At 40.1% G+C, this 25,153-nt stretch overlaps 1 protein-coding gene and 1 long non-coding RNA gene across 11 annotated transcripts in view; one reads left to right on the plus strand and one right to left on the minus strand.

Moving 5' to 3' along the window:
• The window catches only part of LHX2 (LIM homeobox 2), a 79,617-nt gene that overhangs the window by 36,088 nt on the left and 18,376 nt on the right, over positions 1-25,153 (plus strand). For 3 of the 10 annotated variants that reach the window (XM_044992551.1, XM_044992552.1, XM_044992549.1), the window contains 2 exons: positions 21,496-21,701; positions 22,845-23,227. In XM_044992551.1, the coding sequence (XP_044848486.1) occupies positions 21,502-21,701; positions 22,845-23,227 (583 nt within the window). In that variant the 5' untranslated portion in view covers positions 21,496-21,501. Of the gene's footprint in view, positions 1-17,637; positions 18,632-19,788; positions 19,852-21,283; positions 21,394-21,495; positions 21,702-22,844; positions 23,228-25,153 lie in introns of those variants that run through there. The other 7 variants (XM_044992542.1, XM_044992544.1, XM_044992547.1 and 4 more) reach the window with 7 other exon arrangements.
• LOC123352436 lies at positions 13,429-17,577 on the minus strand. Its single transcript, XR_006574177.1, has 4 exons — positions 17,439-17,577; positions 17,202-17,337; positions 14,895-15,220; positions 13,429-14,380 (listed from the first exon to the last, which is right to left on the minus strand). It is a non-coding gene; the product is annotated as an uncharacterized LOC123352436 (long non-coding RNA).

Below are 25,153 nucleotides of genomic sequence, written 5' to 3' on the forward strand. Positions count from 1 at the left end.
TGGGATATCATGTTAGGATGGCAGATGGATGCCTCTGTCCCCTTCAGAAGGGAATCTCTGACCACTCAGACCCTATGCCTACTCCTCTTGGGTGTGGTGGCCATGATTCTCCAAGACCTATGGGCAGGTGGATCCTCCTCCTCAGACATTGGTGTCTGCTCCTCTCCTCCTGTTGCCAGTATGGCATACCACTTCTTGACCTTGATGGACTGGGAACCTGTATGGGGGATGGAGCACTGTCTACTGCCCAACATGCCCATTAGCCAGTCTCCTCCCTGTGGAGCTGCCAGTTCTCCTTCCTCTTCTGGTGCCGCTGTAGTCATCTGTAGTTGGCTAGCATCCTCCATCCAAGGCATCTTGTTAATGAAGGTCTCATGTTCCCAAATGCTAGGCAGTCCAACCATCTCCTCTTGCAGCTCTATTGCCTGCTTCCTGAGGGACTCCACCGGAAGACACCTCTCACACCAGGTGGTTCCCCCTGCCTAGCTTTCTTTGACAAGGACATGCAGACTGTGTTCCCAGCAATTCAAGATCAGGGTCTGGGTAGAAGTCTCCAAGGTCAGAATGCCTGTCTGGTGGGGCCCCAACAGGTGCAGGCTGAGAAAGAACTACGAGTTGTGTTGCTGACATGCCATTTTCCTCATCTTCCTTGCAGAGTGACTGCAAGTTAAGAGGGAAAAAAGCAAAATTACCTCCCTGTCTTTCTCCACTGGCAAACTCAGCTGGATAACTCCCTTAGTCTCTCAGTTGCCTTTGTCTTACCACCCACATGTCATAAGCTACATGTCTCCACTTTCAAGGCCCATCACCGCCTATTCCCACCCTACCTATCATCTCTTATTCACTATCAAGATATCAATTCCCACCTCCGATTGGCCAGTGATGCCAGCCTCCATTGCCTACTTGTTACATTTTCAAAAAATCATCTTTGTGCTTTCTCCTGTACTGCCTCTCATGCTTTGGAGGAGCTCCCCATAAACATCCATAAAGCTTGTACTCCCCCATCTAGCTGTCTGTATCCATCTGTTGCCTCTTGTTTTATACTTAGATTATAAGCTCTTTAGGATACGGACCATCTTTTTGTTCTATGTGGAACACAGCCCAATGTGGAGGAGGTACTGAACCATGACTGGGGCTCCTAAGTGCTACAATGGTAATAATAATAATAATAGTTGTATTTATTTATTTATTTATTTGTTTATTTTCAGACCTCCAGTAGGATAATTTTACTTTCTTGAGCTCCTCTTTACTTATTTTTTCAGAATGGATTTTTGTTTCAATAACATTTACATTTTAGTATTTTTTTAAACAGGAAACAAAATATTGGTTAAAATATAGAGCAGGTAAAAGCTGTTGTATTGACAAGCCTGAATACTGAAGTCTTCTATCTACTGAAGAGGTAAAGCAAAGGTAGCAGCAAGTCTTCTATCTACTGAAGAGGTAAAGCAAAGGTAGCAGCAATGTAACCTTCCTCCACACTAACTGATGTGCTTCAGCCCTGACCTGAACGGACCATATCTACAGAAGAAAGTTCAGTTTAGGCCCATTCAATCCTGAGCCTCTCTGCTAAGGCTCCCAACAAGGGGTCCAAATTATTACCACTTGTATTGGTGGCTTTTTTGTGCTGTTGACACTTATTCAAAAGGACTGAAATGAGATCCTAAATTAAATTTACACAGGCCACTGTACAACTATCAGGCCCAGTCTACAGTCCTTATTCAGGCTAGAGTCCTACTAAAGCCAACAGGAGTTTTTGACTAAGTAAGGACAGCATGAACAGGTCTCTCACATGGTTAAAAACTTCTGACCATCACTGAAATTCTGTTTCTAGCTTTGATATTGGCCTGGTGGGTGACCTTGGGCAAGTCACTTCCCCTTGTTGTGTCTCTGTTTTCCCATCTGTGAAATGGAGATAATGATACAGACCTCCTTTGTTCTGTAAAGTTCTTTGAGTTCTACAAATGAAAAGTATGATATAACAGCTAGGTGTTATTAATTATTACCAACCTGGCTTGGATTTGAACTAGCAAACCTAGGGTGAATAGTGCTATACTAGTGCTTTGAACAATCTAGTAGCCCCAGTCAGACGCTGTAAGCTACTAGAATAACTCAACAGAAACTAAACACTTGTGCCATCAGGAAGAGATTTCCCCAGGGGAGGTTTATAATCAGAAATCAAATCAAGTTAACATAAACAAAAGAGAATAACAGGAAACTTGCCCACAATCCTGGCCAGCTCCCAGTCCTGTGACCCCTGGATTTGGAGACCCAGGGACATTCTCACTTCTGTGTCACCCAGCTAATTTTCAGACCTTCCTCTAAGCACCTATATAAGGAAAGGAGAAAGATGAGTTGAAGTTAACCACTTGTCCACAGGTAATTACGTCAGCTTCTTCTACCTAGATAACAGAAAATAACACTGGAAAAGATGCTTAATTCTCTAATTTACCTAAGACAGAGCTTCACTGCTGTTAAATGATTGCTGTGTCCTTTGGACTGAATGCTCTTTAAAATTCAGTAGGAAGCACTAGCATCTTAAAGTATTGACTGGTTATTATATGACTTCAGGTCTAAGGCAGACATCCCTGGGCTAATTAGAACTTTAGACTGAATTATATAGCTCAGAAAATCATCAGAGGCAAATAATGACATTTGTGAGTAAGTGAAATCAGTGGCATAAGGGAGAAAGGGATCATATAAAAATAAAAGCAGATTACCTGGAGTTTAGGAGTTGACAATTCTGTTTATTTTAAAAGAATAATAATGCAGTGGGCCCCGTCTGGTTCTTGTCTCATCTAAGGTGAGGGGACAGCTCTAAAATCTTTATAGAAAAAAAGGCTCCTAGCCCACACAAATTCATATTCTGCTCATGCTCACCAGTGAAATATTCATGTTAGGAAAGATTGAAGTAAAAGAGGAAATTATTTAGAAGCTGAGGTGGAAAGTGACAAATACCTCAGTGCAGCTCACCATACTGCTGAGTGGGAGAGGGCTCCACCTTGCAGGTGTGCTCAGAAATACTTAGAGTTGCCATCTCAACCCTCCTGGTGGTCCCTCCAGGTCAGAGCTGGTGCATGTTAGTCAGTTTGTGGGAGTCTTACATTACTGCTGCCTGTGCTGGACATGCTTTGTGGATAAGCAAAGAACGCCAAGTAGTATCTTTCGCTAGCACCATATACAATTTAACAAACAAAACCAAAACCCACTCTGCAATGAAATGTTTATTTTTCTAACATTTCCAAGGAATTAATAAGCAACGTTCATCATGTCTCTGTCCTCCTTTTACCCTTCTTCTTGGTCTCTCTTTCTTTTTCTAACCTTTATCCAGTTCCTGAATAAAACACTGTGACTCTCACTGCATCCTCTGGTGCAGGGAAACACAGGGCATACTCTATACCTATGGTATTTGCATCTCCACTAAGCCAACTTGCAGTATATAGCTGTATTTTAATTCTGGAAATGGTATGTAATTTCCTTGTCCTCCTGTCTCCCCACTCCCTTTCCTAATAGCAGAAAGGCACTGGAGGGTCGCATGGGGCTGTGTGTTACAGGCTGCCTGCAGGACCCTGGCGGACGAGGCTGTATTTAATGAGCACATCTTCACTGACAGATTCATTATTTGTGTTCGGTCGCTTCAAGTCAAAACTGATTAGTTACACTTACTGCAGCAAAGATTTAATGATTTTATTGTTTATCTTCAATTTATTTTGATTAACATCTCCGTTCTTTTCATTGCAAGTGCAATTAGGTGTAATATAACAGCGACTACTTTAATTTTGTTGAAATTAAGATGAATAAGTGACGGATTATGGCACTTTGTTTAACAAATAAATCATAGTTAAGAGGATTGTATTAGTAATAAATGAAAAAAGAGACAGTCTAATTAAAATGCATGGATCTGTTAACTTCAAGTGTAGCAAAAAACCCAGTGAAATTTCATTTTAAAAATCAACTAAATTTAGGGATATAACCTGTTCAGTGACAATAAGAAAACTGAAAAGTAATGTATGTTTTTAAAATGAGCTGCATTTCTTGTTGTGTGGTATGAGGTGGGAGGAAGTAGAGGCAGTGAAGTGAAGGCTTAAATTATAACCTTTAAGAGTTAGGATTATTGTGTCAGGAAACACCGCAATTAAAGCCTGGCTGAAATAAACAGGCTGAGAGACCAAAAGAAAAAAAAGTCTCATTAGCTCAATTCTCACACGTTCAAACTTCAGCATTTTCTGCAGATGAACATTCTCCAAGCCCCAGCCACAATTTTTCTTTAACTTCACAAGGTGCAATCTGCTGCCAGGGCAGAAGTCTCAAGACACATAAAATGGGAGAGAGAGACAGAGTGAGGGGAATTGAACCAACAGTGAGTAAAACAAGATTTCTGTGCACAAGCATCCCCAAATCATAGGGTAGGTATCAGGGCAGCAGTCCTGGAGCCAGCTTAATGTGGGGGTCACATGGACTTTGACTTCCACTAGAGAAAAAACAAGTGCAAAACGAACTCTTTGGAATCAGAAACTTTATCCCTCTGATGTTAAAAAGACCTTGTATTTGACAGGACAGCTTTGAAGATAAGACAGAAGCACTCTCCAGCTACAGGCTGTTCAGCACCCTGCACTGCTATCTGCAATGCACTTCAGTTCAGTTTCACAGAGTTCGCTAGTATTAAAAGGAAGAGAAGGGTAGGGGGGGTTGTTTTTTGTATATTGAATAGTTACAGTATTTTGAAAAATGTTGCTGTGTCTTGCCCTATGAGAGTTCAGTCCCTTTGGGCTCATCTTCATCATCCTTCCTTCTCTTTGCACTATGAAACTGGCCAATTGCTCTCTGCTAGTCAAAATGTAAATAGATTTTAAAAAAATTACATTCCCTTGACTACACATATGAGAGATCTCTAAACTAGAGTTTCTTGGCACTATATCAGGGAAAGGTTGAGGGGGGACTTTTCCCCTATTCTTAACATGCCAGAGACAAGGAAAAAAAATTCAGATTCTAACAGAAGATTTAGGGTTGGGGGGGATGAGGAAAACTGAATGCAAGTTCTATGTGCGCCTTACTTTAACTCCTCGTATGTGTTTAAGGGTCAGGAGGAAAGAAACAGAGTTAGAGAGTAACCCATAATACCGCAAGACTTATAGGAGGGTCCTCGGCTCTTCCTTGTCTATGCCTCTTAAATTTTCTCTGTGAGTATTTATCATTTTAACTGTTTTATAAAGTATTTTCAGATCCTCAGATGGAAGCCACTAATCAAAGAGCAACTTATTAATTAATTAATTATTAATAATCTGACACTAATTTAATTGTTTGTCTCTGTAAAGAAATTTTATCTTGGTAAAAAATTGGGATACAGTTTGTCTGGCAAACTATAACCATCTGATCATTCAGGACATTTTGGGTCTCTGTGGTTTATTTTGTTTACACTGTACATTCCTTGGAGAAGGGATTTCATCTTTCTTTTTTCATTAAAATATCGAGAAACATGGGAACTTAGTGGAGCTAAGCCAGTTTACACCAGCTGAGAATGTGACCCATAAATGGAAATAGGCTCAAAAATTCCTCTTAGCAAATACCTACAAAAAATGATTGAGAGTAGAATCAGGACCATTATCTCTTACTTATACTGGTGCAAATCAGAAATAACTGAAGGCAGTGGACTTGTATCAATGTAAACTGGTGCAAGTGGGTGATAAACTTCTGAGGCCTCTGGTCTTTGCTTCTGATTACAATACTCTGATTCACTAATCTACTGAAAAAAGTGAGTTTTCTAAAGTCTATAAAAATCTAATAAATCTAGATGCTTTTCATTCTGCAGTACTTAAATGTATTTACAAGTATTTCTCTGTGTGTTACAGCCACTCTTCTGGTATCAGCTTCCAGTATTTTGGTAAATAAAATAGATGAAAGGTTTAGTCAGAGAGAAAGGGAGACAGAGAGAGTAGAAGATGATGCTAATGACCAAATCAACCTGTAAAAAGCAGCCTTGCTCTGACTGGAGCCCCAGTCATCAGCTGAGTGTCATGCAGGAAAGCTAGGAAGAGCTGGGGGAGGTTGTGCAGAGGTTGGCGAGCTGGAGACTGGCAGCATCGTTGGTTTGAACAGGCCGTGATTGATTTGTCACCAGAGGCCCATTTGACTGGGCGAAAAGCCCTTCTGATCTCAATCTCTCTCTGCCTCCCTATCTCCTCTGTCCCTCTTTCTCTCTCCACACTTTGGAGCTGGCACTTGCGGGCTGGGCAAGGGGGCTTGGGTTGAGGCTGACACAGAACTGAAGGGTCGGAGGTCACTGCTGCTGAAGCCCTATAACGAGACGAGGGAAATCCTGGCTCTTCGTATCTTTCACTTTCTCAGTGTCACCTTTCAGCACCTTAGAGGTTTACAACCCCCCAAAACACACACACAGATACAGAAACACCCCCCCTCCACCACCACCACCATAGGCACAAAACTGCATCGCCCCTCTCTCTCTGTTTCTCACACACACACACACATTCTCTTCACTACCCCCCCTTCACCTTCCCATTATCTCTGGCTGGGAGAAACCTCTAGATCTACAAATATTAATTGCAAAAGACAACGAAAGGTAAGAAGGCGTCAATTATCCAAAGGTGTCGTGATGTTATTTCAAGTCAATTGCAAATGTGTGAGAAGGGAAGATTTCGCCCCAGTGATTCCTGTCTGCTTGGCTGATAGGGACCGGAGCCGATTCCCTCCCAGAACTGCTGCAGCTATGCCTCAAACCACACACTTTCCTGAAGGAGCCACCAGCATGGGCCTTTCCGAAATCTCTCTTTATTTCATTCATTAAGGGCATTAGGCAAGTTGGAATTTGTATGAGGAGGATCCTATGGGAATACAGTCTCCGGGGTAGGTATTTTCATGACTTTCCACATCCTGAGGCTGTCTCTGTATCTCTTTCTTTCTCTCTTCCCGGTTAGATGGGGTTTGGAGGGGACTGCCCTCAGCTTCCAGCTAATCCTGGGGAAATGAATTATTTGGAGCTGCAAATGTTGAGTGAGAAAATTTATTTCAGAGAAGTGGCAATTACCCACTAAGGAATTAACAGATCTTTCTGGCTACTTTTGTTAATGGGCATTATTATTATTACTATTATTATTATTCCTACCTGGTTTAAGGTTCTTTCCCACACAAGTGTTTTTAATGACAATTGCATTCGTTATCCAGGAAAAAAGAGGTAGCAAACTGGGCAAGAGCAAAATAATATTAACCAAACAAAAGCATACTTATTAAGTGGGCTGTTGTATTCGTATAAAAGCAGGACAATCACAATACTCGAGCTCATTTCACTTGGCAAAGAGACATGGCACCAATTTTTTAACTTTAAAATAGTTTAATGAACATGAATGGAGAAATAATTTTTCTGTGTGTTTAGCAGTCTATAAAGAAGAGAGAACGCTTTAACTTTGATCGCCACAATTAGTTCCCTGGGTATCTAGAGGGGAACAGGGCAACCCTGGGAGCCTCAGTTCTTTAGATACAAAAGCATTTAGATCGCTTTAGAGCAGTTAATCCTGAGACTGGCTAGGGTCCCTTTTGTTTTCTAACTCCATTGTGGGTTTTGTTCAGTTTTTTCTGTTCGCATGATTGACTGCCCAATGGATGCTAATTATCCAAATGTCGCTTCTGTCCTTTGAGTGACTTTCTATGTATTATGGGCAACTGTCATGCATTCTGTCATTCTATATCATATTACATGTATTATCATATGAAAATGGTACTCTGCATAAAGGAAGGTGTCTGAACCAGCAGATGCTGCAGATATTTAGAGGACTTGCTTAATTTGTATGGATTTCTTTAGAAAATCGGTCAGAAAGCATTTAGGGGAAATTCAGAAATGGAAAGTTTATCAGGTAATTATTTTTGTCCTTTTGCTGTTTACATGATCATGTGTAAAACATTTACTATCTCCACTTTCTGAAATCTGCAACCACCTTCATGCTATTGAACCAGGCAACCCATCTGTATTTATTAGAGTATGACAGCTTAAGCTAATTAAACTGATATCTGTCTAAAATAATAAGCCCAGAAAGTTAGAATATTATGATTATAAGTAAAAAAGGCAGCTATGTAGCACAAATGTTATTTTTTTAATGATAATCTGAAATTTCTGTATGAAAAATACTGGATGTTGAATTACAAACAGTGAATATTAGAATTGCTCAGAAAAGATAAATTTTCACAGAAAATATTTTTCTATAGAATTTTATCTCTACATGACAATTAAACAGGATCCAGGATAACACAGTCATGAGCTTGCATATTCATTTATTTTATATATATGTGAACATATATTTTTTAAAAGATAGCAAGGGAAAGGATTTTATAACAATATTTCCACTAAAATAAACACACCTCTGTGTAACATGCATGCCAACACTTAACAGGAATGCAAGATTTATAACGATAGGGCTTTTTAGACTTACACTCTAGGGTCCATTGAATCCACAGACAAATCCACACTTTCCTCTCCTAAAATGTTAGGACAGTATTATATATTTGCTATTGATAAGAAATGTTATGGATGCATATATAGTATTGTAATGAATTACCTTGTACATCATCAGATACATGAGTAATAAGTTTCCACCAATGATATAGTTAAATTATGGTGCAGATATTCTTTAAGAAATGAAAAAGATACTAGAGAAGGGCTTGCTCTGCTGTAACAAGGTGCTTTGAATTTTTCCAATGATCAAATATACATGATCAAGCTGTGCTTGTTAGGGTACGAGGACCTCAAAACGGTCAATGGTTATTGATCAGACTGTTAAGTATTTGTGCACGATTCTTTATATCCCAAAAGATTCAGGGGAATGAACAGTAAGAAATTGCATTAGAGCCTACCTTTGTTTGACACAGATGTATCAAAATAGTGGATTCATTCCCAAACCGATTGGAAAATGTGTGCTATATATTATCACACAAGAACTCCAAATATTGAGGTTACAATTTCATCTTTTCTACTGTCATTGGTAAATTATAAACAGCAATTTCAAAATTTAGGACATAGTTTTTATATAACATAAATACTGAATAATTGATAAGAGCAGATTTACACAGGAAAAACAGAGATGGAATCATAGCTTATCTGTTGGCCCTCACACCTTTCCTTGCATTTTGAATTATGCCACAATATATTTCTTTAACTGCACTTGCAGTAATATTGGTGTAATAGAATAGATGATAACAGGAAGTTCTTTATTTCTATCACTCTTATAGAATATCAAACCATAGACAAATCCAGCTATTTTCATTTGTTTTGGTAAAAAAAAACTGTTTAGGTTTTTTATAAATGGTTTTAATTAGACAGTTTTTGTTAGTAGATCTGTATATTTGGCAAGTAAACCAGAATATTTAAAGCTGTCCTTTTGTGTTTTGTAATATTTATATTATGTCCAATAGATAGCTAAAATGTTTTCAAAAATGTATAATTTTGTATCTTTTTTTGTTTTTGTTCTTTAATTTACTGTAGTTAAAAAAATTGTTTTGCAAGCCAAATTATTTCACATGGTAAGAGAGAACCTAATGTGTAATTCTTGTGAAATCATATAAGAAGTCTACTTTGAGTTTTATTATGCTGTAAATTAAGTAAATTGACAATAACTATCCTGCATATAGAAATCTTGTAAGATAATCTTATTATATATAAAGAAAAATAATGAACCTAAAAATAATGTTCAGAAATATTAGCTTTGAATAAGTCTCAGTATTTGTGTGTGTGTGTGTATATAAACATGCACCTATGTATACATAGAGATATGATATGTATATGCACACATAAACACACAAATCTATAGCTACAGATTTATACATACAGAAACTGCAGTTTATGGAAATATTAACAGTGTACACCTTGAATATATCCCGCATATTTTCAATCATTTCCATATTTGGTATCTCTAAACATATCTTAATATTTTTCCAAATTCAAATGACACAAAAAATAACCAGCCCCACTTGTACTTATGTGAAAACTTCAGATAGCATAAACTTGGCAAAATGTCACTGATTGGTTGGAAATGGCCTTTCACCTTATTGTGTCTGAACTGCCACTTAATTAATCTGTTCTTGTTTGAGAGCTGACAATGTTCAAGATAAGCAGTATATTGAAGAAAGCACATAGAACTTTAAAGGATGCACTATATTCATTTTTTTTAGTGACAGAACTTGAATGAATAATTTATTTTTACTTAAATATGTCTATAAGATCTCATCTTTTCAATTTTATCTTTAGTTCTCCATTATAATTTATTGCTATTGCAAATATTTACTTACATATGATATCTGTATCTGCCTTTACATTTGTACTTTTGTCTGCTCTAATCGCCCATGTTAGTTCTGTAAAGTTTGCATCTGGTTTCCCTACCTGCTTGCTGTATTTTGAAAGTGTTTTTCCAAGACATATGGTGGGCATTTGGTTAGTCCAGATAAAGGTTTTTAGTGACAAAATATTGACTGGATTTGGTGTTCACTTATGAAGAATGACATTATTTCCACAGACATCTCAGCCATATACAGGGAATAGTTAATTAATTAAAGGACCTGCTAATTGCTACTTGAGTCACAGTGCAAAGCTGATGAAGAGGGCTTGGTACAAGGTTAGGTTCTCTGTTTTAAAGAACATTTTCATTTAAAAGATTTCTTTAAAGTATATCTGAACATTTTTTACATTTTTCTTCTGGTTCCTATATCTGGTTCACACTCAAGTGTTCAATTGATCTTCAATTAATGATAATATATAGTCAGGGTTCTTCAGCTGGGATAAATTGATGGGAAGCTTTGTTTCATTTGGTGCAGGTGGCACTGTTTAATAAGCACAAGAAAGGGTGAATAATGTAGTGTTTGCAAAGAGAAATAAATGCAAAATAGAGAGTTGCAATTAGAGCAGTTCAGAGAAATAGAGAATAAATATTAAATGGCCAGATATCTTGCAAACTTCAAATGAAATAGTAATCAGTATCTGATTGCAAACTGCCATATTAATTTATGAATGTTTAAACTTACTGCTTTAAAGTAAATTTGGTGAGCAAGTGTACTTGCATGAAGCCCACACATTTCATATCTGACTGACATGCACCATAGTTCTTATTTTAAAACACATTGTATGAATTTTTTCTGATACTGAAATATAAATTAAGTTCTAAAATCTCAAGTATAAAATCAAAACATACTCTAACAATTAGCTTTTGTATTATGTTGTAAAGCATTCCAAGCTTTGTTTTTATTTAGTCAGGTTAATTATTTATGAGAAAAATTATCCTACAGAAAATCAGTGTGTGAAAACTTGCATACTATTATTCATAATTTAATGGCAAGGGGCTTGCTAATGATTTTCACACATGCAAAAATAAAGTAAAATAAAGTTGCAGAATTTAGGTGTTTTTTTAAATTAATATAGTGACAAAAACCTGGACAGGTAGAATCCTTGAAAATGAAAAGCTTGTAAGGACAGATATTGCACATCAAAAAATAAAAACAAATAGATGTCATTGGAGATGACAAATGACAGAGAAAAGAGAAATTATGTTTGATTTTTAAAAACAGACAAACTTGATTTCCAGTGTGTGTCTGCCAGGTAAGAGGATACTGTTATGAACTGATTAATAAAAGAATGTGACTGTTTTAGGCATTTCAGCAACACTTCTGCATCTAAAAATTTCAACTGTAGATTTTCCACAGACAATCCCCCCCCCTACTGCTAACCTCTTCAATATACTTATAAAATACAAAATGTTCCCAATCACAACCAATGAAGGAAACTTCCTTACATTAAATGAGTCTAATATTGTGTTAGGAATCTGAAGTACTTTCTGATGTGGTTAAATTTTGTTGTAGAACTGAAAGGCATATACTTAGCACATCTCTCTCTAAATATTTGTAGCTGGATACAAGGTTTAGTGAGCGATTAAGTAAAATATGGACTGAGTCATATTCTTAGTCTCTGATTATTCAGAAGAGGCAGTGCTAGTGGAGTCTTTCACTACAAACCCTATTTTTGTTATGTAGCAGTGTTTACCAAATCCACAATATACCCAATCAGGGCAGCCCTCAAAACATCTAGGATTGGTTGATATGGAACTTGTAAAATGTTTATGAGTGAGTGTTTGCCTGGCAATGCAGCTTTTGGTGCCCTGCTGTCAGAGTGGAATTACTGATACTATTACATAGTGAAAAAGGGCAGTGGGGGAGGACAGGAGCTTTCCCATCTAAACTCTTTATGTGCATTTAGACACAATAGTTTTCAGTGAGACAAAATACCTTCACCGCTTTGTTAAAACAAAATCTGTTTATGCTAAGCAAAAAGTGTATTCCTATGAAGAATTTTCCTGCCATTTTTTGAGCCTTAACTGTACAGTCTTATAAAGTAACCAGATTAGCAAAATGGCAATTAAAGAACTCAGAATTATTCTGGACAAGATTTTAAATAGATTAACATTAAGGAGCAGTTGCAGCAGACATCTTGTTGCAATATTTACTTTTGTAACATACATGGACTCTTATACTCTCTGCATGAAATTTAACTTTTATGATCTAAGTACTATGTATTTTGTTAAAATCATACTACTTCAAGTATTATTTAATGACAGATGCATGATGATTCAGGATAGAAGATTTAAAGGCATCAACAAAAAGCTATATTCCCTAAAATAATAATCCATTATTTATCTAAAATACATAACCATTGACCTACCCATTTGTATTTCCTTTACTTATTCACTGTAATAAAAATGAAGATTTTGTCATCACTTTGGGAAACTGTGCCAAACACCTTAAAACACCTGTCACATGCCAACTTCATTTCATTCCTCTCCTCAGGGAGTAGATACATCTGGAATCATAATCACAGATAAAACCTTGACAAAACTGCATATGAGCCCAGCCCCTCTCCCCAACATCTACCTTTTCATCACATTTAATACAATATTAATATGAGTTACTAAAAAGGCTTACAACCTTTACATTTCTGACATATCATGTTCAAACCTATATTTCACACTTCTTGTTTCCATTTTAAGTTCAGTACACTTAACAGGACTCTGGAGAGAAGATCATGTGGTTGAAGATTCTCCTCCCTCTCTGACACCCATAAAGGTGTTTTCAGAATTGTTCAAATACCTATGGTCCTATAAACTAAAAAAATCTAAGACTTTGTATATCTTATTAGACTTACAGGGTTGTATTTATTTCTGAACCCAATTGCCTGTATCAATGACAAAGCAATTTGTATACAACATCTGGGTAAATTATCCTCAATATTTTCCTTACAAACATTTTTTATTCTTCTTGCAAATAAGGCAAATACAATTTGATAATTTTTTAGAGTAATACTATCTGATCTTATTTACCAATGATTGACAGTTTTTCAAATCAGAATAAAACACATTCTTTGCTGATCATCTTCTGGAAAGTGGGCTGTTTGCATTGTCTTAAACTAGGTACACTGCTGAGAAACAGCAAGGGAGCTCATTCAGATTGGAGCAAATGGTGAGATTATAGATCCAAGAGACGCTACCCTGCCCCAAAGATTCTGGGTTTAGATCATATTTAGTTGCTGAGTCCCTGGAATGGTATTTTTTGCCACGTGCTAGTATAAAACATTCATCAACTGGGGTTACAAACAAATGCAATTGGAGAGGTTTGTAGAATTTTCATTTATTACTATGCTTGTAATTAATACTATGCTGAAATATCTCAGGCAGCTCACTCTATTGCTTTGTTCATGTTAGACTGGTGACAGCAATACATTTTGATACATAATTAACAGTTTAGAAAGGCAATAAAAATTGAAAAAATCCCCAGCAAATATAATAGACATCTCTTAAGCAAAGGACATTTAAATAGGTTGCCAGTTATTCTCTCAACATCTTTATGTGACTGAAAAAAATATACACTATGAAATATTCCTGAGACAAACCACTTTAATAAGCAAGAAATATAATTTCCTATGACTCATACACCCGGCTGCACTAGCTGGATAAGGATAGTGATGGTGTAGCAAAGAAACAGCAACATAAAATGTGCTTCACTCTGGAAAGTTAAAACACCTTTACAAATACATTCATTTACAGTTTAGGGTGATGTTAATATCTGTCCTATTTTTAAATAGTCTGATGTCTTTAATAGGATTATACCACTATTCTCTTTTACTTTAAAATGACCCACAGTGTCTCACTTGTTACACAATAAGTATAAAATGTGACAGATGAATGGAGTAATCAGTTCATTGAATCATTTCAAGTCTGTCTGGAAAGCAACTGGATCTGAAGCATGTTAGTCTTTCTCCAGTGACTGAGAGAGATGCAGAGCTGGGCTCCACTTGCTGTCAAGAAGAAAACTGTCTCACATTTTAGGAGAACAGCATCATTGCCTATAAAAATGAAGACAAAATAAATAAAACCAGTTAATGTTGTAGTTAACTTGCAAATCAAGTAAATCTGTTGGTACAGTATTTTAGAAATAAACGATAACAGCATCACACCAAACACACATTTCTGAACATATAAGACTTTTCATTTTGATTTAATGGTATATCAGCGTCAACTATTGCTTTCTTTGCTGGTACACACTTCCTGATGCCTACTGTGAAGGGTGCCCATATTTACAACTGAGTAAGATGATTAATTACACCTTGTCAATCACGGTGCATGAAGACATAACACCACAGCAGACAATGAAGAAGATGCCTGAAGCTGCAATTACGTTTTAATTCATAGTTTATTGTATGTCCCGTATATTGCAGTCTAATAACCGTATGGGGCATCAAAAACATATGAGATATCAATCACTCTGCCCCCTGCTCTCTCATGTTTATATTATTCCACAGCCTTTAATTTGCCATAACTAGTTACTTGTTTTCTGAGCGTTTTTCTATTTTTTCTTACCTTCAGTTTCCATTTATCTTTTATTCGCATTATCTTTATCCAACAGCTATAAAGTATGGATGCAAGTTTGCAGCTCACTTAAAATCTGTAACAGACAACCTGAAACCCAGCAATTAGCAAAGACAGCTTAGACTTGTGTCCCTTTGTTGAAGGAGGCGTTGAATTCTTTTGTTCTGATTTAGTCACGGTAGCTGGGTGGAAGCTGGTACCTCATTATGTGGTTGGTCTGTTTAGCTGGTAGGTAGCAGATGGTACTGGAGATGACGTTACCAGAGAGAGGCAGGGTAGAGAAACTCAAGACCTGTGATTTGTTCACCTGTCACCTACTACAAAATACAGGTTAAGGGACTTTATTATTAGCTTCACTTTTTTAAAATGAATAATTTCCCATTTCAAAAGAGACCCTATTTGATTTTAAAAGATGATTTGTATTACAGTGGTTTTTCCTTTGTTCATTATTCGAGAATATCCTGCTTTTTATTCTGAACAATGTAAATGTCATTCATGTGTCAGTATGTACACTAGCAGCTTTGTGTTTACAATCTATTACTTTCCTTGTTGTATTCTAGTAGCAAGGGTTGGATGCCTTCTTGTGTTTGTATATCACTTAAGAAGATAATCAGAGATAGTAGCCTAAGAACTGGATGTCACTGCCATACCTTTTCAATCATATCATTTCTGTTATTGTTTCCAGCCACTAATTCAATATAATTATATAAAATATAATCTAATCTTTTAGAGATAATTAGCAATGTCTGAGGCCTGACATTAAGTAGAAGAGGCTATGACCTGTTTCAGCTATAAATATATTTAGAACATGTGCAATAAGTTCTGTATTATAGAATTAAACATGTATGAAGAGATCTAAGGAAAATACAGTATATAGATACAGAACACACACAGCAAGCTACCTAAGTAAAAGTAATGCAATTGTGTTCCGTGACAAGACATAGTATTATGCAAACAGTACTGTGTGTAACTTCTTACCTGAGTTGTTTTACCCCTGTACACTATTAAATGGAGGCAAACCACCCATCATAGAGAATACTAGTGAGGTCTTGCATATTGATTAGTTGGTAAGGGGTAAATAAAGTGTGGAAAAGAGCAAAAGCCACATACCTGTTACTATCAACATGTATGGTGATTCATCTGTCCAGGTACATTATAATAAAAATAATTTATATATAAACAAGAATATATATATAAACAAGAATATGAAAACACAAAATAAACCACAGATTGTAAAGAGAAATACCGTACAAATCTGATCATTCTGTTTAGTTTTTAATCAGAATTAAAATACAATTTCCTTTGTTTCCAAGCACTGATAACTTTGGCACATTCTCTGGATATATCCCACAGATGCCAGATTAGCCTGCATTCTGCACGACTCCTTGAGGGCTCTTGAGGTTTTTTTATATAAATCTCTGAGGCATAATATGCTGACAACACCTTGTTCCTCACTCTGAGGTGAAAATGTATTTACTCATTTGAAACTATTCAAAGGGAAAGGTAGCAGTGAGTATAGTTTATTATAAAGATATCAAGAAATACATAAAATCAAGAAAAGAATAAAAGGAATAATTCCAATGGTAACTAAATGTATCCTTCTTCACTTTATTACACCTGTAAGAGGCAGACCACTACTACTGCTAACAATAATAATTAAATAATAAATAATAGTAATAATTTTACTCCATTTGTAAGATACCAACCACTACTGCTCATAATAAAAACATGTAATATTTTTTACTCACAGGTCCCACGTAAATTCTGGGATCTCATAGTAAATGAAGACTTACTTTCCAACCTAATCCCTTTGCTAACATAATTAAAACGCTGATATTTGACCTCAGAGCACTAAACCTTCCATGCCATCCATCTTCTTGGAAAATATTTATAAATCTTGAGAGGTTTCCTGTTGCATTTCTTTAGTTTTTTACAGGGGGATTCCTTGATGTCTTTGCCTTAAATTGGGAAGAGGCTTCTCTGGCCTAGTTTTCTTAAAGTTAACTTGGAAATAAGAGAAGTGAGAAGGATCAGTTTGTGAGAGACTCCATAAAGTTTAATGGCACCAATGACAATATTCTAGCTATGACTATGTTTCAGAAGGAGGGTGAATGATGTTGGTTGGATTCAATGAATTTTAAATGTTTCAGATCAGATGATCTCTGAGTGTATACCTTTCCTTGGCCTCCTGAGTCTCCTGCCTGGGAGTCAGTTCATTCTGATATATCCTGCTTGCAGCGGCCACTGTAACATATAAATCATTTAGTGTTAACAGTTAGTGAATGTGACTCTTCTTACCGATGCTGATCTGAGTTTGAGTGGCTGCTGTTCCTCTGCTCCAAGCACTCTCTCTTCTGGCTGCACAAGGCGGCACTGGATCTGCAGCAGAGAATAGGGTCCACGTGCTCAGATGTTAGTTACCTAGAGTGATGGTCTGAAGAGGATGGGAAGCATTATTTTTCTTTTTTTGGAAAAGTGGGAAAATAGCAGCAAAGCCTCAATAGCAATGAGAACTCTTGCTCCCCCCCGCCCTACCCCTAGTCATGCCTCTCCCGTCTCCACTCAGTGCCTCCATCCCAAGCACATGCTGCCTGGGCCAGGAGCTGCTGCAGCCAATGGGGGCTGGCCAGGACGTGATGTCAGAGAGGCTGTAGAAAAGGCGCGGAGGCTTGCGCTGGGCTGGGACTGCAGAAGCTTCTCTCGCACTTTAAGGGATTGCGCCGAGCGGCAGCAGCTTCCCCCCCCCCCCGCATTACTCACGCGGCGCCGCCACAAATCTATGTTCCTGGGAACAGCAGGGCTCCACAGCAGCTCCTGGGGTGCATGGTCCAGGGGGCTTTGGGGAGAAGGGCGCTGCAGAGTGCCCATCCCCACCGGTGGCCGTCCCACTCTTCACACCCCTCCCCGGGTTTCCCCTTTCCCAATGAGAACCGGGAGGTTGGGGGAGGAGCGGGGAAAGGAGCAAACTTTGCCCCCGAGCTGCTCCTGCTGCTAGCCCTCTGGACTGTGAGTGCCCAGCGTTGGCATCTGCCCCAGCTCCCGGCAGCAGCAGCAGCCTGCTCCGCTCCTGCCGCTGCTCCCCCTGCCCCGCTCCCGGCTTCTCCTCATCGGCTTCGCACGGTGCAATGTAGGCGGTTGTCGTTATTCTCCAATTTATTCTGCACAGAAGATGGCTTAATTTTTGTATATCAACCCCCCAACCCCCAACCTGCCCAGCCTCCTGCCAGCTGGGCCCTAGCTGAGTGCCTGGGACTGCTCCGAGGGCGATGAGCCCTGCTCTGAAGAAGCCTCCTAAAGGGACGTGACGGGGCCACGCAACTGACCAGATCCAAGCCCTGAAGCCTGCAACACCAACAGCCCTCCTGCCCCCTCCCCCAACCTCCCCTGCCCCCTCACCCCCCAGAAACCCGCGGATCGGAGCCTGCGCTGAGCTCCGGAGAGCTTCGCTGGGTGGCAAGTCCGGAGCCCGACGAGAGACGGGGCGGCCGTGCTAGATGCATGGGGGAGGGCTCCGGTTAATGCAAGTGCTGGGCTCCTGCAGGGACCCCGACAACTGTCAGCTGCAGCCGCAACTCGGGGCCTCCTCCTCCGCCGCCGCTTCCTCAGCGATGCTTTTCCACAGCCTGTCCGGCTCCGAGATGCACGGGGTCATCGATGAGATGGACCGGAGAGCCAAGAGCGAAGCGCCAGCCATCAGCTCGGCTATAGACAGGGGAGAGACCGAAACGGTAGGAGGCGAGAGAGCGGGCGACATACCCCCTCGACCCCTAAAAATAACTAACCCCATAACGGTAACAACGCTTTCCCTTAACAAGAATAACCAGGGGGAAACGTAGGCAAAAATAATAACTAAGACGCCTTAATAGGGACAAAAAAAGAAGCATAAATGCACCTAAAAGCTATGACATAAACTCTAGGGGCTATGCATGTACCGTTATCTGATAATGAGTAACAATAACAATAATAGTAACGGACGGATGAACGGAAAGGCACTGCCTTGCGAGAACAGGAATAAAGCAGCAGCAGCCTTTTGGAAGAGCCCAGGAATTCCTCCTCCTTCCCTGCCCACAGCCTGTTTGGCCTTCTCCTAAAGTTTTTGGGAAGAGGGCGACATGCTCTTTTATGTAGTTAACGTTCTGGTGTAGCCAGGTTTAGGGAGAAGGGAAAGCATCCTGTCTGCAAAATGAGAAACACGAACACCAAAGGATCTCTGTCTCTCTGTGTTTTCCAGATGGGATGAATACACTGACGCAGTCACTACTGCACGTCTAGTTGCAATGTTATAATCCATTATTATTATTACTACGACCACCACTAATAATAATAACAAATATAATCTGTTCTCGCTACAGTGCGAAAAGAAGAGAAGACGAATTTCAATGGTTACGAACGAAGACACAAATTTTTCCTTCTAAAATATTTTGCTAGGGCTCATTTTGTATTTGGTGATTTATAATATTTATGTATTCTTACGTTTATGGAGTAGAATAGATACTTCTAAATAAAATAATGTATTCCTTCTAAATGTCTTAAGCTAACTTAAAATCGAGCGAAGAGATTTTCAATTCCTTCAACATTTGTATATCTTCTACTTTTTTTATTAAATAGGAAAAATAACTCTTGCTAGGCAAAAAGATCCGTATTCAGGTCAAATATGCCTTTTCCTATAGAGCTGATATGGCCATGTGCACGAAAAAAACCTTACGAATTTGTTTTTAAGTTTTTTTCCATGTTGTATTATTTTTGTCAGCATTGTGTAGAAAATAACTCCTCATTAGTATGTTTAAGGCCGAAATGACGGCTATACAAGAGCCTTCGTACCTGGTTTGTGCTCTAAATATTTTTAGTTTTATTTTGAAAAAATTGATTTCTTTTTTCCTTGCAGGTAAACAGTGTTTGAATTAGACAACTGATCTCTCTTGGCATAATTGTTATGACATTTATATATGTAAGCCACCGTTTGTGTGTGTGTGTGTGTGTGAGTAAAATATTATAAACAGGGGCTTAGACTATTAACTTCTTAAGCACCATTCTTGGGTCCCCAAATATTCATGTCACTGGAAGGACAAAGCAGAAAAATAGTGTTTTATTTAAACTGTCTTTACAGGAAGCTGCTTTTGCTTATAAAACGATCACTAATCAGGGTTCGGTTAACTCTTTAACGACATAAACAGTGGAGCTGTGTGGACAGCATACCATACATTGCTAGACTTTCATTTAAATCTAAATTCTGAGAGTGGATTCATTGAAATATAGGCATTTGGGCTATTCGCAAAGGATTTATGTGGCTTGTACAAGTGTAGTTGGGCTACTGGATAGTTCTGGTATATTTTAAGACATTCCCTTCATTATCCCTCTTCTCTTGTTCCTCTTTTAGCTGTCTTCTTTATTTTTGCATTGCGCATCAGTTTAAGGTGCTGGATAGGTAAAAAAAATTGTATCCGTCAGATCTTTTTTTTCCCCCACAATAAGTAAATATATAGGGAGTTTTAGGTGCCATGTTAAAAGCAAACGAAGAGGGAAATGTACAAAAGCCAGTTGCAAGGTCTGCCATAAATAGTGCTTCGCGTTTTATCTTTCCACGTGAATATTATTTTAAGATGCAGGATAACACAAATAAGGATGTTTTCCTTTTGGTTTAAATGGTTTCCACCATTATTTTCTCACTAGTTAGTTGAAGTTGATTAGATTTTTTTTTAGGAAGTTTCTATTGGGTTCTGATCTGACACTAAACTATTAAATTATATAGGGGTTACATTTAGTTTACTGCTTCCAACTTTTCCCGGCATAACCTAAAATGCTCTGCTGCGGGTTCCCTCCCCCCCAGTTTTCTTGATTGCACATTTCAGACTGTGTAGTATTCTTGACAAAGGATTCTACGCTTTGAATTTAGTAATGTTCATCTCCTCCGCAGTTTTATTGACTCATCTGTTTAGTGCTTTGGGCTGGAATACATTTTGTTTGGACTCAATTTGAAGAGAGCTTTTTCTATAACTGCCAGGATCTGTAGTTCACTCGGATTTATATATATATATACACACACACACACACACACACAACCTTTCCTATAGTTACTCTCCGCGTCTCCACTATATAGATATTCAGATATAGATATCTCAAATTAACTGTCTGCGATTTGCCCTGCTGTATGATTATTGTGACTGTTTGTTTGCAGAGCAGCATCTTTTTGTTTGCTCTGGGACTGGCCGATCCAGTTCATATATACCATTTATTAGATTTAACCCGGATGGCCTTCCCCCTCACCCTGTAATATGTCCTTCTCGTATCCTATCCCCTTTGCCAAAAACCTCGTCCCTTCGCTTGGGATAGGGGCAGATATTTTAAGCCTTGGAAATCTTAAGGAAACTTCACTTTCCCAGGGCAGGAGAAGCAGGTCAGGATGGCAGGGGCTGGACTCCTCGGAGCTCCCTTTTCTCTGGTCTCTCTATTAAGCCCCCTGGAGTGGAAGAGGAGAAGCCCAGCCCTGATGGTAACTGGGTTTGGGGGAGGAAGGGGAAGGGGGAGGGGGTGGTTAGTGGTGCAGGAGGGTTTCTCCCTCTGTCACTAACTGTCTGTAATTGTTTTCCCCCAGCAGACCATGCCTTCCATCAGCAGTGACCGGGCTGCCCTGTGCGCCGGCTGCGGGGGAAAGATCTCCGACCGTTATTACCTCCTGGCAGTGGATAAACAGTGGCACATGCGCTGCCTGAAGTGCTGTGAATGTAAACTCAACCTGGAGTCCGAGCTCACCTGCTTCAGCAAGGACGGGAGCATCTACTGCAAAGAGGATTATTACAGGTACGGACTGCCCCTCCCCCAGTGCAGGGAGCGGGGGAGGGCTCTGATACCCAGCCCCCCACAGAACAAACCCAACCCCACTGCACACTGCATAAGGGGGGTACTGGGCAGACTCTCCCTGCGGGGGAGGATATGGGCTCCCTAAGCGTCTCCATCCAGAGGGGGGGTAATGAGGTAGGCAGGACAGGCTGCAGTCTGTGGGGGGAATGGGCCAATATCGGGCCACGAACCCCACTCAGGCTTGGAACACGTGCCCCTTCCCTGGGTTTCCTGCACTCTTTGGAGTAAAACGAACCAACTAAGGAGAAATACAACGTCGCTTTCTTCTCAGCCCTGGGCAAATAGTATTAAAATAATAGTAATAATGATAATTAACGCGCCTCCACTATTACTTTAAATACACACAGGCACCCTCCCCCCGGTAAACGGTGCGTGGCTTGGAGCCGCAGATGCAGGGACCCAGCCTGGAGAAAGGGTGTAAGGAGCCGTCGCCAGCCAGGATGGATGGAGTGGCAGGCTCTGGGGAGAAGGGCGGGAAATGTTATTTGTTAGGATAGTTCTCCATTCAGTACGCTGGCTTTCCAGGAAAAGGCAGTGATGGTGCCGGGCGATTTGAGCTGGAAAATGCCGAATTTCTCCCCTGGCACCCAAGCTGAGGGTCAGACCCAGCCCGGGTCTCCGGACAAGTTTCCCTGCTGTCCCATGGCCCTGAGGGGGGATTTCGCTGCACCTGATTTGCAGAAGTGAGGCGGGGTGGCAGGTTGCGTGTAAAATAATTGTGTTGCTAGATGGGAAGCAGAAATGGATGCCCTGAGCCAGGGACCCAGGCAGAGGGATCTCCCCTCGCATCGGTCTGGCGGGGCCAGAGCTGGTTTTACGGCTTTCCCCGGCTTGAATCGCTGAAGAGTTTAGGGTACTGGAAGACAAAGGCCACTTTGCAAACTTTACTGGGTTGTTCAGCGGCCCTTCATCCAGGGATCGCGGTCTGGAGCCCAGCCTCTCTGAATAAAGCCTTCTGGCGGGAGAAGAGAAACATCTTTAAGCTTTTACCGGCGAATTGCGGAAGGGGGGTGGGGAGGAGATCCGCGCTAAAAAGGGGAAATGCGGTTCTCATTTGTTTCCTGTCGCGGTTCTGTTTCGCAGGAGGTTTTCGGTGCAGAGATGTGCGAGGTGTCACTTGGGGATCTCCGCTTCCGAAATGGTCATGAGGGCCAGGGATTTGGTATATCACTTAAACTGCTTTACTTGCACCACTTGCAACAAGATGCTGACCACCGGCGACCACTTTGGCATGAAGGACAATCTGGTGTACTGCCGCCTCCACTTCGAGACTCTCATCCAGGGGGAGTACCAGGTGCATTTCAATCACTCGGATGTAGCCGCTGGGAAGGGCCCAGCTCTAGGAGCCGGCTCTGCCAATACTCTGGGACTGCCTTATTACAACGGCGTGGGGACTGTCCAGAAGGGGAGACCCAGGAAAAGGAAGAGCCCAGGGCCTGGGGCAGATTTGGCAGCTTACAATGCAGGTAAGAGACCCCTCCCCGCCCAGAATAATGCTGATGGTTTGTTTCTGTTCCCCTTCAAGGGTGGGCTGCGGTTTCTCTTTATTTTAGCTTAAACTGTTAATAATAGTTTAGCTGCAGCATAATTATTGAGATCAAGTGCTGTCAAACTGCAATTACAGAAGCTGATATGTTAGCATTTTTCACTTCAGTTGGAAATAAAATGTTTTGAAGCAAGGTCATCTGGTGGGGGGAGGAGGAGAAAGGGGGCGAGTGTAGCTTGAAATAAAATCTGGAAACCAGAGATTGTAAATTAGCACTTCAGAGAGCTGTGAATTTCCTTTAGTAGTTAGTTCTTAAAGGCTGCTGTTGGGTGAATTATTCTGCCACTCCTGAGCTCTTGCACCAAAGACTTTGGTAAAGAGGAGAGTAAAAAACAAAACCAACCCCAACAACGTGGTGATTTCACTGGGAACTGAACTGGAAGGAAGATGGGGCTGTGCTGGAACTCTGGTGTGGGGGTACAGCGTTTTTATGTTTAGGCACATGCAGAGCGCAGTCTGGTGGTTTGAGCAATTGTCTTTAGAAAGCAGGTGTTTGCAGGCAAGCCCTGGACTGCTTGCCCGGTGACCAGTTTGACTGGAGTTTTGTTCATCAACTGTGAATTATAGAAGTCTCAAAAAACTAAAAAAAAATCACTATTCTAACCATGCACTAGCCTCAAGTTACAACCCCCCTACTCCAAATGTGAGATCAGCAGCATGGACAAGGGTCGCAGGAGCAGACCTGGGTCCCGGGACAAGCTTGTGTCTTTGCAAAAACCCAGGGCTCTCCAGTTCTTTAAATTTCAATAGCTAATATCCTAGATGGTTTCCCTTCACCTCAGTGTTGTAATTTTGCAGGCACAGGAATTCCAATTGGTTGCCATCCTAATCAAATACAATTATTTCTTTCCTTTGCTCTTCTTATAGTGTATCATTTGTAGCCTGTATATAACAGAAATGTTAGAATTATTTTTATCTTTCTGTTTTTGTGGATCCTGAGATAGAAAAGGGTTTGTGTAGAGGAAAAGATTTAGATCTCAGTTCTATTAGAAGGGTTTCCAGCAGCTGTGTTGGGAACAAGGTTTTTCTCTGGACACAAATCTCTGTAAACTCTTAGATCAAGTGTCCAGCGAATGTTTGTAAAACAGGGGAAGACCCTGAAGAAGAGTCAGCATTTGCCTGTTTTTTGAGTAGTGCTGCCCCCTTTTCACAGCTCCTTGAGTCCTTCAGCCCTGCTTGGCAGAGTGGAATTCTGTCTGGTGTGATGTTCGTACATGACCTGGGGGTGGGGGTGGGGTGCAGTTTTGCCTTGAACTTTTTTGGGGGATGGGGCCCTCAGGCAAACGTACAGTTTGCTGCTGTTTGGTGCAAACTCCCTTTCTCGTAAATCTCTGGAATATGCTGCTCTGGGCAGCGCTTTACTTTCTACTACTCAATATAAGAAAAATAGAAAAAAATAATCAAGAAAAACTGCAGTGCAGTGTGTGGCTTTGTGAAAAATCTCATCTGCTCGTGATCTCCCAGCCCTGTAGACTGTGCGCGCTTTGAAAGTCGGAGGCAAGGGGAGCGGAGGATGCGCTAAGGCTGCGCCTATTTTGCGCGCAACTTGGATGGGAACAATGGGGATGGATACGCAAAAATTACTTGTTTGGCCTAAAAATAACGAGGAGGAAAGGCGCAACTTTAACTAACTGGAAAACAGGTTTCAGCAAGCGTTTGCCACCTGGAATTCGTTTAACCGATTGCTATATAATTTGGAAAATGTACACAAGTCAGTGGGAGTGCCATTGGAGAGATCTGGGAAGGAAAAGTTCTTCTATGCTTTGAAAGGTGTATATGGCGTTTTCCTCAGAGTCACTCTGAGCTTTAAAATATATGGAAAACACGAGTTTCACGTTTAAAATTG

Source organism: Mauremys mutica, chromosome 18 (genome assembly GCF_020497125.1).
Source record: "Mauremys mutica isolate MM-2020 ecotype Southern chromosome 18, ASM2049712v1, whole genome shotgun sequence".
NCBI lineage: Eukaryota > Metazoa > Chordata > Testudines > Geoemydidae > Mauremys > Mauremys mutica.